Raw genomic sequence first — 13644 nt, 5'->3', positions numbered from 1 at the left:
TCTCCCTCTCCATTGCTCTCTCTCCACCATTCTCTCTTTTGCCCCAACTCGCACACTCACAAATGCACACAAAAATACACTCACAAATACTCAAACTTACAGTCACAAAATACACAGACACGTGTACACACATACAAGCATGCACACACAAAAACGCACAGATTGAACCCATGATTCTTTCAACATATCCTCTCGATTTTATTCAAGGGTTGTTTGTACATTAATTGTTAGCAAATATTTATTTTCTGTGTTGCATCATTTGTTTGCATTTCCTTGTTTACATTTACCTCCTTTCTGCGGACTCTGCCTACATCTCCCACTGGCTCGGAAAGGCAGCCAATACACTGAAGGCACCACCACATCCTGTATACAGTCCCATCTCCCTCTTCCCATCAGGAATCAGGCCCAAAGGGAGTGGAATTGTTCACCAACAAGGTTAAAGACAGTTCCTTCCCTGCAGGTGTCAGGCTCCTGAATGACCCCCACAACAGTGCTCTCAAGTTGCCCTTGTTTGGGGCCAATTGATCTCCCTTTTCATTGTAACTCTGTAAATTATGCACATTACACATCCCTGTGAATGTTAGAAAACCTGTCAGACTGTTTGCAGAGAATCTCTCACTGTTCCACGTACATTGTAACAAATAGACATACTTCAAACATGTACACCCAGGTCCCTCTATGTGTGTGTGTGCAAATATTGGAGCTGGCATACAGGCCCAGAAACATCTTGCCCTGTAATTGTATACACGTGGCTGAGAGTCAAATCGGAGAGAGCTCCTCAAACTGTACACCAACCCCGGCCCCCCCCACCCCACCATGCCTACTGCTCTCCCCCTCTCTCTAACACTTCCTTTGTTTCTCTCTCTGCATGTATCTGTGTATATGTGAGATTGTCTGTATGTGTGTGCGTGAGTGTGTGTGAGTTTGTGTGTCTGCGTGTATGTGAGAGTGTGTCTGTGAGAGTGTGTGTAAGTGTGTCTGTATGAGAAAGTATGTGAGTGAGTGTGCGTGTGAGAGAGTGTGTGTTTGTGAGTGTGTGTGTGAGAGAGTGTGTGTTTGTGAGTGTGTGAGAGAGTGAGTGTGTGTGCGCGAAGTTTGCACCTCTTTCCCACCCTCCATCCCCAGTCTCCACTTTCTTTCCCCCATCCGCACGACCGGCGAACCACCCCCCCCCCCCCACTCCACCTTCCCCCAAATCCACACTCCAATCCCCCCCCCCCCCACCCGCCACCAGGGCGGAGCGCGGGAGGGAAAATCCGCGGGGCGGGCCAGCACGCACGGAGCGAGCTGAACGGCCGCCTCCCGCTGCTGTGGGATGCGGAGACAAGTTGCCAAGGCAACAATCCCTCACGTCACTGCATCCTTGTCGGGGGGAGAGAGAGAGAGAGAGAGAGAGAGAGCCGGAGGAGCCCCGCGCTGGTTGATTGGGTCTCCGGCGCGGCGCAGCTCTCCCTGCCCCCTGCACCCAAGGAGCATGAGCCGGGCGGCGGAGAAACCCCCTCGTCTTGCTCCGCCTTCAGCTGCAGCCTCGGCGAGCCGTGCATTGGCAGAGATGCAACCCCGCAAGTGCATGCAACCTCTCTCCTGCCACAGGAGGGTCTGTCGCCCAACCCTTGCAGACGCGGCAGCTCTTTGAAACGTTTCCTCCCCCCCCCCCCCCTCACACCCACCCTCCTCTCCCCTTCCCCTCCTCCACATCCCTTCCAGCCTGATCCGAGAGGAGGAGAGGCGAGAGCGAACTCGCAGGCCGGGATTATGTATGCCAGTTCCTTGCTGTTCATCTTCGTGGTCCACAGGCTTGCCCGGAGCTGTCCAGCGTTCTGTAACTGCAGGAAGGACACTGTTGACTGCAGCAGGAGAGGGCTGTCGGTTGCTCCTGTGGGTCTGCCCTTCCCCATCACCAACCTCAGCATGGCACACAACCAAGTCAGTGTCCTGCCTTTAGATTACTTCTCCTGCCATGCAGAGCTGCTGGTGCTGGACCTCCGCAACAACTCACTGAGGGATCTGCCCGACCGCCTCTTCGCCCCATTGAGAAGCCTCCTGCACTTGGACCTGAGCTACAACAACCTGAGCTGGGTGAGGCGGGAGCTGCTGGAGCCCACCCGGAGCCTGGTCAGCCTGACGCTAAGCCACAACCCTGGGCTCTCGACCCTCGGGCTGCCACCCTTGCCGCGGCTGAGGCTGCTGGACCTCCGCCACGGCGGCCTGGCCTCCGTCGGCCCTCGGGCTCTGGACGGGCTGCCGGCCGTTACATTGGTGCACCTGGCGGGCAACCCTTGGTTCTGCGGCTGCGCCTTGGAGCCCCTCCTCAAGTGGGTCCTCGGGCACCTGCATCAGTGCAACTCGGGTAAGGTGGGGGGTCCCCGGGGGTCGGCGTGGGGTGATGGGGGTGGGGGTGAAGGTTGTCATATGTGCGCACACACACACCCACACACACACACACACACACACACACACACACACACACACACAGGCACATAGAAAACACACAGGCACACAAAACACACACAGACAGAAAACACACACAGGCACACAAATACACAGTCGTGTGTGTGCACACACACAAGCACAGTCACACAGGCACACAAAATGCCTACACAGATGTGTGCACACATAGGCAGGCATACACACATACACACTCAATCACAGGTATATGCAGTCACACACACACACACACACACACACACACACACAGACACGCACACACACACACACACACACACACACACCCTCCAACAGAAAACATACAGAATACACACACACACACACACACACACACACCCTCCAACAGAAAACATACAGAATACACACACACACACCCTCCAACAGAAAACATACAGAATACACACACACTGACATAAACATCTAAAGTACATACAGAATAAACTCACATTCACACGTGCCCCTTGTGCTTGGATCTGCTGTGAATCCACTGGCCTCTCGTGGTCTCTCCATCACAACCTGATTGCCTCAGGAGGACTGGGGCTGTGTCAACTACAATAGAAATGTATTCCTTCCAAGGCCTCTGTAGCATCGCCAGCATGTATTGTCTGTCCTGGATTCCCCCTGAACTGAGGAGGCAGTAAAGATTAATCAAGACACCTGTAGTCTCAGAGAGGCCTAGATTAAGTAAGACCATCAGGGTTTCTCCCTTCAACATTAGTGAACCTGATGTGTTTTCAGTCCCGGGCTGTGCTGGTCTCTATCACTAGATATTTATTCTAAATTTATTGAAATATTTGGATTTAAATTTCCCCAATGACGTGATGAATTTAGCAGACCTGAGACGTTATGCTAAGAAGGAGAGAGAGAGGAGGGGAGGGGCGAGAGTGGAGAGGAGGAGAGAGAGAGAGGAGAGGAGGGGGAGAGAGAGGAGAGGAGGGGAGAGAGAGAGGAGGGGAGAGAGGAGAGGAGGAGGAGAGAGAGGAGAGGGGAGAAAGAGAGGAGAGGAGGGGAGAGGAGAAAGAGGAGAGAGTGGTGGTAGAAGCAAGATCAATGTTCATATTCAAGGAAAGATTGGATAGGTATATGAACGCGAGAGGGGTGGAGGGTTATGGGCTAAATGCAGGTCAGTGGGACTAGGTCGGAGAAGATGTTTGGCACAGGCTTATAGGACCAAACTGGCCTGTTTCCATGCTGTAAATGGTTATATGGGAAAGAGGAGAAAGGAAGAGGGAGAGGAGGGGAGAGAGAGAGAGAGAAAGTGAATTGAGATTTATTGTCAGAGTACATACATTATATCACATACAACCCTGAGATTCTTTTTTCTTAAAGAGACAGAGGGAGAGAAGAGAGAGAGAAAAATGAGTTGCACCCATTAACCAATGCTGCAGATTTCATGTTCTATGACATCCCACAGTAACCCTGTCCCCACCGTACCACAGATATTCCCTTTATCCTATCCAACCCTTCTCCCTCATTATCTCCACAATGGAAAGCTGTCATGTTGTTCCCTTTCCTCATATGGACAGATTTCTTCCTGAAATGTTGAGCATTTCTCACTTTGTATCTTCTGACTGATATTTTAACTGTAACAGGCCCTTCTGGCCCATGAAATCTGTGCCACCCAATTACACCCAATTCACCATTCACCCTTATCAATGCCCCCGAAGTCCTTCACGGTCCCAGGAAAGAAGTCATACCCTATCCTGACAAGTCATGTGCTGACATTGGAGAAGGTTCAGAGGAGGTTCAAAAGGCTGATTCTGGGCTATCATGTGAGGAGTGTCTTGACAGCTCTTGGCCTGTACTCGTTGAAATTTAGTAGAATGGGGGGGATCTCATTGAAAGATTTGGAATGTTGAAAGCTGTGGACAGAGTAGATGTGGAAAGGTTGTTTCCCCACGGTGGGAGAGTCTTGGGCAAGAGGGCACAACCTCAGGATCGAAGGTGTCTGCTAAGATCAGAGACAAGGAGGAATTTCTTCAGCCAGAGGGCTGTGAATCTGTGGAATTTGTTGCCATGGGCCGGTGTAGAGGACGGGCCATTGGGTGTATTCAAGGCAGAGATTAACAGGTTCTTGTTTAGCTGGGTTATGGGGAGAAGGCCAGGCAGTGGAGCTGTGGGAAAATGGATTGACTCATGATTGAGTGGCGGGGCAGGCTCGATGGGCCAAATAGTCTATTTCTTTTCCTTTGTTTTCTCGAGCTCTCCCATCCCAACAACATCTTCGTGAAAACTCTGTGCTCCCTTTGCCAGATCAATAGCGTCTTTCCTGTTGCTGGTTTGGTCAAACTGCGCACGAAGCTCCCAAACGCGGCCCCACCAATGTTTTGTACAGTTGCACGTGATGCCCCGGCTCCTGCATTCAGTGCCAGAGCTTGCCGAACACATTCCCCACCCTGTCTACTTGTAACATCATATGAGATAACCTGAGGCTTCTTTGTTCTACCCCTCCCATTCAACAGGGCAAGTCTTGCCCTGGATTAACGCTACAAACTGTGTCAAGTTACGTTCTCCTGCTTAGTTCAAGATTCATCAGCAGCGTCACAGATCCTAGCCCCAAGAGGCAGGTCTCCTGCAGCCCACAGTCCAGTGTGAGGCCTGGTCACCATTTGCAGGAGAGACCAACAACACCATGTTTTCTTTTTTCAAAAATAAACTTTATTCACACCAAGTTATTTCAAGATTCCTTCATTGTCATGTAATAGTACAGAAGGTGTAATATCACACGACACTGCCGGCCGTAAGGCAGACAAAGAGCCACCATTACTGTCATTACAGTACGAGAGAAAGAGAAACTAAAGGGAGACCCTTCAGAGACATCGAGTGGCCGTGGATTCGCCTCCGGCACTCCCGCAGCCGCACAGACTCCCGGTCAATCCATTGGCTGCCTGAATCTGAACCTCTGCCACGATCGGGAAGCCATCAGTGTCCCGGAACACCTTGCCCTCAGTGCCCTCTCGAATTCCAGTTCTCACGAGCTGGGAATCCATCGGTTTGGTTCTCTCACCCTCTCAGTTCTTCAGCCCATCCTCCTCCTTTCTGATCCCCGCGTGTTCCGCACACTCTTTCGCCGCTTCTTCCTCCCTCATTCTTTCGGTTAATTTCTGGTTCCTCGGCCCTCTTCTCATCTCCACCCCACCCTCTTGTCTTTCCCACTCATTCTATATTTATAAAAATTCAGATAGCTAGCGCGGTAACAGGCCCTTCTAGCCCACGAGCCCGCGCCATCCAATTTATACCCAATTAACCTACAATTCCCCGCTCCCCCCCCCCGGTAGGTTTCAAACAATGGGAGGAAACTGGAGCCCCCAGGGTAAACCCACGTAGACAAAGGGAGAACATACAAAGTCCTTACAGACACCGGCTGTTTCGAGTGCTGTCCGCACAGTTCCTGTAAACGTGCACAGACTATTCTGCAGAAACGATTCATCTTCTGATGAAGATGTTGGCATAAAGTAAAAATGACCACATCTGCCTGCATAGCAACAATACTAATGCAAACCACAGCCTGCTGTTGGCAACGTGGGACTGGCAGAAAGCGGTGAGACCATGAGGCACAGGCTATTCAGCCCAACGAATCTGCCACACCCTTCAATGACGAGCTGATCCATTTCCCCACTCAAGCCCCGCTGCCTAGTCCTTGGTGCCCTGCCTCCACAACCAAATTCCACAGATTCACCGCCCTTGGGCTGAAGAAATTCCTCTGCTCTAAGTGGACACCCTTCAATCCTGAAGTTGTGCCCTCTTGTCCTGGACTCTCCCATCGCGGGGAAACAACCTTTCTATGTCTACTCTCTCCACGCCTTTCAACAGTCGAATCAATGAGATTTCCCCCACCCCCCCACCATTCTCCTAAATTCCAACGAGTTCAGGCCAAGAGCCGTCAAACACACCTGAGACGATAACCCTTTCATTCCCAGAATCGTCCTTATGAACCTCCTCTGAACCCTCTCTAACGTCAGCACATCCTTTCTTAAATGAAGAGCCAAAACTGCTCACGTGAGATCTCCCCAGAGCCTGATAAAGTCTCAGCATCACATCCCTGCTCCTATATTCCATTCCTCTTGAAACAAATGCCAGCATCGCATTCGCCTTCTTCACCCCCACCTCAGCCTGCAAGTTGACCTTCAGGCTGTCCCGCACTAGGATTCCCAGGTCCATTTGCATCTGGGAGTTTTCAATTTTCTCCCCATTTAGAAATGGTCTACCCATTTATTTTTTCAGCCTAAGTACGCTGTACTTCATTTCCCATTTCTCTGCCATTCTCCTGCTCTGTCCTTCTGCAACCTCCCTATTCCCTCAACACTCCCTGCACCTCCATCCACCTAAGCTCTAGAACTGTACAAAACAGGAACAGGCCTTTCTCCCCACGATATCTGTACCAACCGCGAAGCCCCAGGTAAAGCTGTTCACCCTGGACATGACCTTACATCGCTCTGTCCTCACATATTCTAGTGACCAGCCTAATAATCATTACTGTCACCCACCTTGTAAAACCCTGTCCCCGCAAATCTCCTCTAAACCCCTGCACCTGCTCTGAAAATAGGACAGTTTTTACAGCATGGAACAAGGCCATTCAGCCCATCAAGATGAGGGTGACTATCAACCACCTTAATCCATTGCATTCTCCCTTGAATCCCATCAAATCAACCCGGACTCTCCCCTTCACCTCACGCTGGGGCAAGGTCAATGTCTAGTGAACGATTAGCCCACAGACTCTGCATGGCTTTGGGATGAGGGAGGGAACAGGAGGACGGGGAGGGGGGTGGAACCAACACAGTCACAAAGAGAACATATAGATGCCACTACAAACACATGCATTCACACATACATACACCTCCACATACACACACCTTTACATACACACAGATACACACACACTCCACATACACAGATACACACACCTCCACTTACACACACAGATACACACACTCTCCACATACACACACCTCCACATACACATACACTCCACAGACACACACACACAACATATACACACACACACACTCCAGATACACACACAGAAACGCACTCCACATACACACAGACACACACACACACACACACACACACACTCACATACACATGCACACACATACACGCTCCACATACATACATACAGATACACAAACACACACATATACACACACAGACTCACAGACATTTACAAACACACGTCAACATACAGAAACAGTGAGGCACATACATACAAACATAGACATAGGAACATATACACAGATGGTGGACCAAAGGAAATTTTGTGCAATATTACATTTTCTGTTTTATTACATGACAATAAAAAATATAATCTTGATACACACAGATGCACACACACACAGATACACACACTTACATGGAAGCATACACACATACAAACAGGCACAAAGATATACACACAATGCCAGAGGTCGGGATCGAACCATGGGCTCAGGTTGTCTCTGCCCGTCTCTGCCATAGTCCTCCTGTTCCCCCCACACCACCGTCCCTACCCCTCCACTGTTTCCTCCCCACCCCACACCCCAATGTCCCCAACCCAACCCTTCCCTGCCCCCCGACCATCCCACCCTAACCCCACCACGTCCCGTCCAACCCCACCCACCCCACTGACCCACCCAACCCCCATCACCCCGACACACCCCACCACTCAGTTTGGTAACTTCTGTCACCTCGTGTCAGATTCCAGGGAGGTTGTGTGTGCAGCGCCGGCCCAGGTCAGAGGCGTTCCTCTCTCCAGCCTGACGGAGGAGAGTTTCAAGGCCTGTCGCTCCTCCCTGAGCCTGGATGACTACCTCTTCATCGCCTTGGTGGGCTTCGCCGTCTCCATCGCCTCGGTCGCCATGAACTTCCTGCTGGGGATCACCGCCAACTGCTGTCACCGCTGGAGCAAAGCGAGCGATGAGGAGGATATGTAACGCCCGGGGAATGGTCCCCTCCAGGCTGGGAGACAGGCGCCTGTCCAGCCAAATCCCTTCCCCGCTGCCCACACCCCTTCACTCCCCACCCATTTCACCCCAACTCCCTCACCCCACCCCTTTCATACCCCACCCCTTCACCCCCAACCCACCACCCCCACCCCTTCACCCCCCACCCTCTTCACACCACACCCTTTCACCCCAACCCCCTTCACCACCACCCCTTCACCCCCCACCCCTTTCACCCTCAACCCCTTCACCCCAACTCCCTTCACCCCCAACCCCTTCACCTCCACCCCCTTCACCCCAACCCCCTTCACACCCCACCCCCAGCCCCTTCACCCCCCATCCCTTCACACCCCACCCTTTCACCCCAACCCCCTTCAAGCCCTCCCCATTCACACCCCACCCCTTCACTCCTAACCCCCTTTGCCCCCACCTACTCCCCCACCCCTTCACTCCTAACCCCCTTTGCCCCCACCTACTCCCCCACCCCTTCACCCCATCCACCTCCCATCACACCACTCTCTTCACCCTCACTTCCCCCACCCCTTCACTCCCCACCCCCTCACCCCAACCCCCTTCACCCCCCACATCTTTCAACCCCCCACATCTTTCATACCAACCCCCTCCCCAACCCTTCACCCCCTTTACCCCAACCCCCTTCACCCCACCACCCCCTCACCATCACCCCATTCCATTTACCCCCTCCATCACCCCACCCTCTTCACCCACACTGCTCCTAGCCCCTTCACCATCACTGCCCACAACTGCTTTACCTAGCATGACCCCTTTCACTCTCACCGTCCCCTTCCATCCCCAACCCTTCACCCCCACTCCCCACCACCATCCCTAACCCCTTCACCCCCCATTCCCCACCACCATCCTCACCTCCTTCACCCCCACCCCCACCACCATCCTCACCTCCTTCACCCCCATTCTCTTCACTCCACCCACCCTCCACCGTCACTTCCCCCAGCCTCTTCACCCCCACCCCTTCACCCTAACTGCTAAACCCCCTTCACCCTCACTTCCGCCAATCCCTTTAACCCCCCCACCCCCACCCTCACTGCATCAACCTCCACCCATTCACCCTCACCATCCCCTTTCTCCCCCCAACCCCCTTGCCTGATAAGGGGGGGAATAGAGGTGCACTCCACGGAACCGGCCTTCCTGGTCACACACACTGTCTTTGGGAGTGAGCACTGAGGATTCTGAAGAAGATTTGTCAGAGGAGTATAGATTGCAAGAAACTTTGGTTCCTCCTGGACATTAGATGGGGGGGGACTACGTTGTCCATCAGAATGGGCCCCACCTCCCCGGAGGGAGTGTCCAACCTCCTGACGATGGTGGCTGAAACACTGAAGAGACGCCCAGCTTCTATTTCTCTCGTTCTTCCTCCCTCTCTCTCTCTCTCTCTCTCTCTCTCTTCTGAAGTTTGGCGGGGACCCCCACAACCAGGCGGAGTGCGCCAGACCGACAACCTTTCTTAAAGGCATGCGATTTTCTCGCCTTCTGAGGACATGGACCTTGGCTCATGACTGAATCAACTCTTGGAAAGATAAAAGCCACGTCATTCTCTAATTAGCTATTTTTGATGGGAGAGATTTATAAAAAATACAAGGGTTGATATGTGGAGTAGGCAGGTGGCCATTCGTCTGCTATTTCCAGGTTGAATTGTAAATGTTATACAAATATAAAAAGCTTCATACTTACTTCCCATTGGAAATGATTGGCTCGGGTATGTGTTAGTGGCAGCAAATATCAAACAGGTGTTTATGTCTGTATGAGCATGTATATATATGTGGGTAGGGATGTGTGTAGGGGTGAGTGTGTACGTATGGGTGTGTGTCTGTATGAAGGGATGTGTGTATATGTAGGGGTGTGTGTGTGTAGGAGTGTATGTATGTAGGGGTGTGTGTGTGGAGGGGTGTGTGTGCATGGAGCGTGTATGTGTAGGGGTGTGTGTGTGTGTGTAGGTGCATGTATGTAGGGGTGTGTGTGTAGGGGTGTGTGTGTGTGTGTGTGTGTGTGTGTGTGTGTGTGTGTGTGTGAGCGAGAAAGAGAGAGAAAACACAGTAAAACCTGAAGGGTCTATCACTTTGGATTTTCCAGCCTCTCTGATGTTAGTCCTTCAAATGCCCCAACACACAGGACAGGAAACGGTGAGATTGAAAAAGTGCAGAGATTTTTTACAAGGCTACGATCAATTACTTTTTAAAATATTTGGACACATGGCCACGTCACAGGCTCTTCTGGCCCACAAGCCCATGCTGCCTAACTGCACCCAATTAATCTATAGCCCATGTATGTTTTGGAGGGTGGAAGGAAACTGGAGGCCCCCCTGGGGGAAAAACCCTCACAGACCCAGGAGAAGGTACAACCTCTTTACAAATAGTGTGGGATTCAAACCCACGGGCGCTGGCACTGTAATAACATCGCGCTAACTGTGCCGCCCATTTGTCCTGTTGGCCTGTGCCCCTCCCTCTGCCCTTCCTCCCCTCTCCCCAGCCCATTTAATTCAGACGCCGCCTGCTTTTTGCCGATACCTTGAAGAAGGGCTCAGGCCCGAAATGTCAGGAATACATCATTACCTCCTCTGGGCTGAGACCAGCTGAGTTCCTCCAGCGTTTATTGAGTTTTTACTTGTGAGGGTGTTGTCGGGTCTTACGGGGTACAGTTAAATAGTTTAGAATGTCAAAAATCGGCCCCCTACTTCCCCACTTCAGCTGGCAGCTCGTTCCACATTCCCACCATGCTCTGTGGAGGAAGATCCCCCATAAGACGGGGGTGGGGATGGTGGTGGGGAGTGGGGGGTGAAGGGGGTAAGGAGGTATAAGGGGATGGTGAGAGTGAAGGGGGTCATGGTGGGTAAAGGGATTGGGGTGATGAGAGTGAAGGGGCTAGGAAACATAGCAGCAGGGAAAAGGAGCAGGAGCTGGCCAATCAGCCCATTGAGCCCTGCTCCGCCATTCAACGCAATCATGTCTGATGTGACGATCGGCTCCTCTCCACCGACCTGCCTTTTCCCCATGTCCCTTAATTCCTGTTTTTTTAATGTAAAAATCTGTCTAACTGAACCTATTTATGTTTAATGAAGCTCCTTCCATGAGCAGAGAATTCCACAGATTCACTTCTCTGGGGACAAACAGATTTTCCTCATCTCTGTCTTAAATCTACTCCCCTGAATCCTAAGGCTGTGTCCCCTGGTTCTGGTCTCATCTCCCAATGATAACCATTTTCCTGCCTTTATCTTGTCCATCCCTTTCATAATTTTATAAGATCTCCTCTCATTCTTCTGAATCCGAGTGAGTCCAATCCAGGGCAATTAAGTCTCTCCTCGGTCAACCCCTCTCATCTCCGGGCCCAACCTGGTGAACCCCTCTCATCTTCCGGGCCCAACCTGGTAAACCCCCTCTGCACCTCCTCCAAGACCAGTCTATCCTTCCTCAAGTAAGGAAACCAGAACTGCGGCCTCACCAGTACCTTATATGGTTGCAGCACGACCTCCCTGCTCTTGAATTCAACTCCTCTAGCAATGAAGGCCAATGTTCCATCTGCCTTCTCATACCTGCAACCCAATTTTTTACACCCTAAACCCACGTCCTCTGGTGTGTATCTCACCCACCCTCAGTGGGAAAAAGCCGACCTACATTTACTCTGTCTGTCCCCCTCATAATTTTAAATACTTCAATCAAATCTCCCCTCATCCCTCTACGCTCCAGGGAATAAAAGTCTGAACCTGTTTAACCTTTCCCTGTAACTCCGTTTCTGAAATCTGGGCAACATCCCTACAATCTCTCAATACAGAATTAAAATACATTTAAAACTAGTTTAAAACCACTGTAAGCACCACACAATTACAGCACCTGGATTCAAATCTGGCACTGTATGAAGCTTGTACATTATCCCCATGTCTGCGTGAGTTTCTTCCGGGTGCCCTTGTAATAACACATTAAAAATTTAACGTACATGATATACTTTCTCTTTTTCCCAGCGTTACTGCTGCCTGGCACCCCTTACAGTACGAGAGAAGCAAAAAAGAGTCCCTTCAGAGGCACCAAGTGTCCATGGATTTGCCTCCAGCCATTCCTCTGCGGTTGCACAGACTCCTGTCCAATCCATTGGCCGCCCGAGCACCAGATCCGAACCTCCGACACCGAATCAGGAAGCCCTCAACACCCCGATACCTCCCCCCCCTCCCCACCACCACCCGGGAGCCCCAGCGTCGTCTCGCACCCCGGTTCTGTGCCATTCACCAGACAGCTGAAAGGTGCTGGGTGCGGAGGTGGAAGTGGGTCCTCAATAATTTGCACGTCTTCTTCAGACAACGATCCTGGCAGATCACGTGGATGGGTGGGGGAGTGGAAGGAAGGAAACCCCAGCAATCCTCTCTGCTACTCTTAGGGTCCTGTGGATTGACCTCTGATCCATTTTTCTGCAGGAACTGTGCCCACTTCTGATGGTTTCAATAGATGGTCGCCACGACGGTGGCCAGTCGCCTTGCCCGACTCAGTCTTCTCAGGAAGTGATTACGCCTTCCTGACAAGTGAGGAGATGTGTGTCCATGAGGGGGTCACTTGTTAAGTGGACAATGTCCCAGTGACCTCCCATTTCAATGCCCTGCCCCATTCTTTTGCCTCCGTGGTTTCATGAAGTGCTGGACTGAGACCACCTGCAAATTGGACGAACAGCACCTCGCCTTCTGACTGGGCTCCCTCCATCTGGAAACCTTTAACATCGACTTCCCCCTGTCCATATGCTCCTTCCCTCCAGCTCTGTCTCTCCTGCCCCTTTTTTATACTGCAAAGCCACGGTTTTCCCAGAGGCATGATCCGTCTAAAGAAGCCACTTTGCGTGTTCACACAGAACTGACAAACCCAGCTCCGTGAGTCAAATATGCTCCACCTCTGAGACTAACCCCCTGGGAGGATCAAAGACGAGTTAAGTCTGGATCACCCAATCCACCTTCAATTATTTTTCACACAGATTTTTACTCTGCGTAAAAAGGGCTTCTTTCCCCCAGATCTGATTTCCCAGTCACCCACCATCAATTCTCACTCTCCCTTTCTCCTGCCTCCCATCCATATCCATGTCCGTGGGTCTGTTCTCCTCCCCCTGGCCTTTCATCTAATTCAGCACCACCCACCCCAATGCCTGCCTTTTACCCGGACCTTGAGGAAAGGCTCAGGGCCGAAATATCGGTCATGCATCTTTACCTCCTGTGAACACTGCAAGACCAGCCGGGTTCCCCCAGCATTTACTGCGTGTTTTTACAATACGG

The 13644-nt window shown here is 51.6% G+C and overlaps 1 protein-coding gene across 1 annotated transcript; it reads left to right on the top strand.

Annotated features, from left to right (window-relative positions):
* The first annotated feature begins 1097 nt into the window (after positions 1-1097).
* LOC138752570 (leucine-rich repeat-containing protein 55-like) lies at positions 1098-8626 on the top strand. Its single transcript, XM_069915362.1, has 2 exons — positions 1098-2350; positions 8125-8626. Exons 1-2 carry the CDS (start codon positions 1756-1758, stop codon positions 8358-8360), a joined length of 831 nt encoding a protein of 276 aa, XP_069771463.1. The 5' UTR covers positions 1098-1755; the 3' UTR covers positions 8361-8626.
* Positions 8627-13644: the final 5018 nt, after the last annotated feature.

Source organism: Narcine bancroftii, chromosome 2, assembly GCF_036971445.1.
Source record: "Narcine bancroftii isolate sNarBan1 chromosome 2, sNarBan1.hap1, whole genome shotgun sequence".
Taxonomy (NCBI): domain Eukaryota; kingdom Metazoa; phylum Chordata; class Chondrichthyes; order Torpediniformes; family Narcinidae; genus Narcine; species Narcine bancroftii.
The sequence above is the reverse complement of the archived record's forward strand: the minus strand, read 5'-3'. Positions and strand labels throughout refer to the sequence as shown.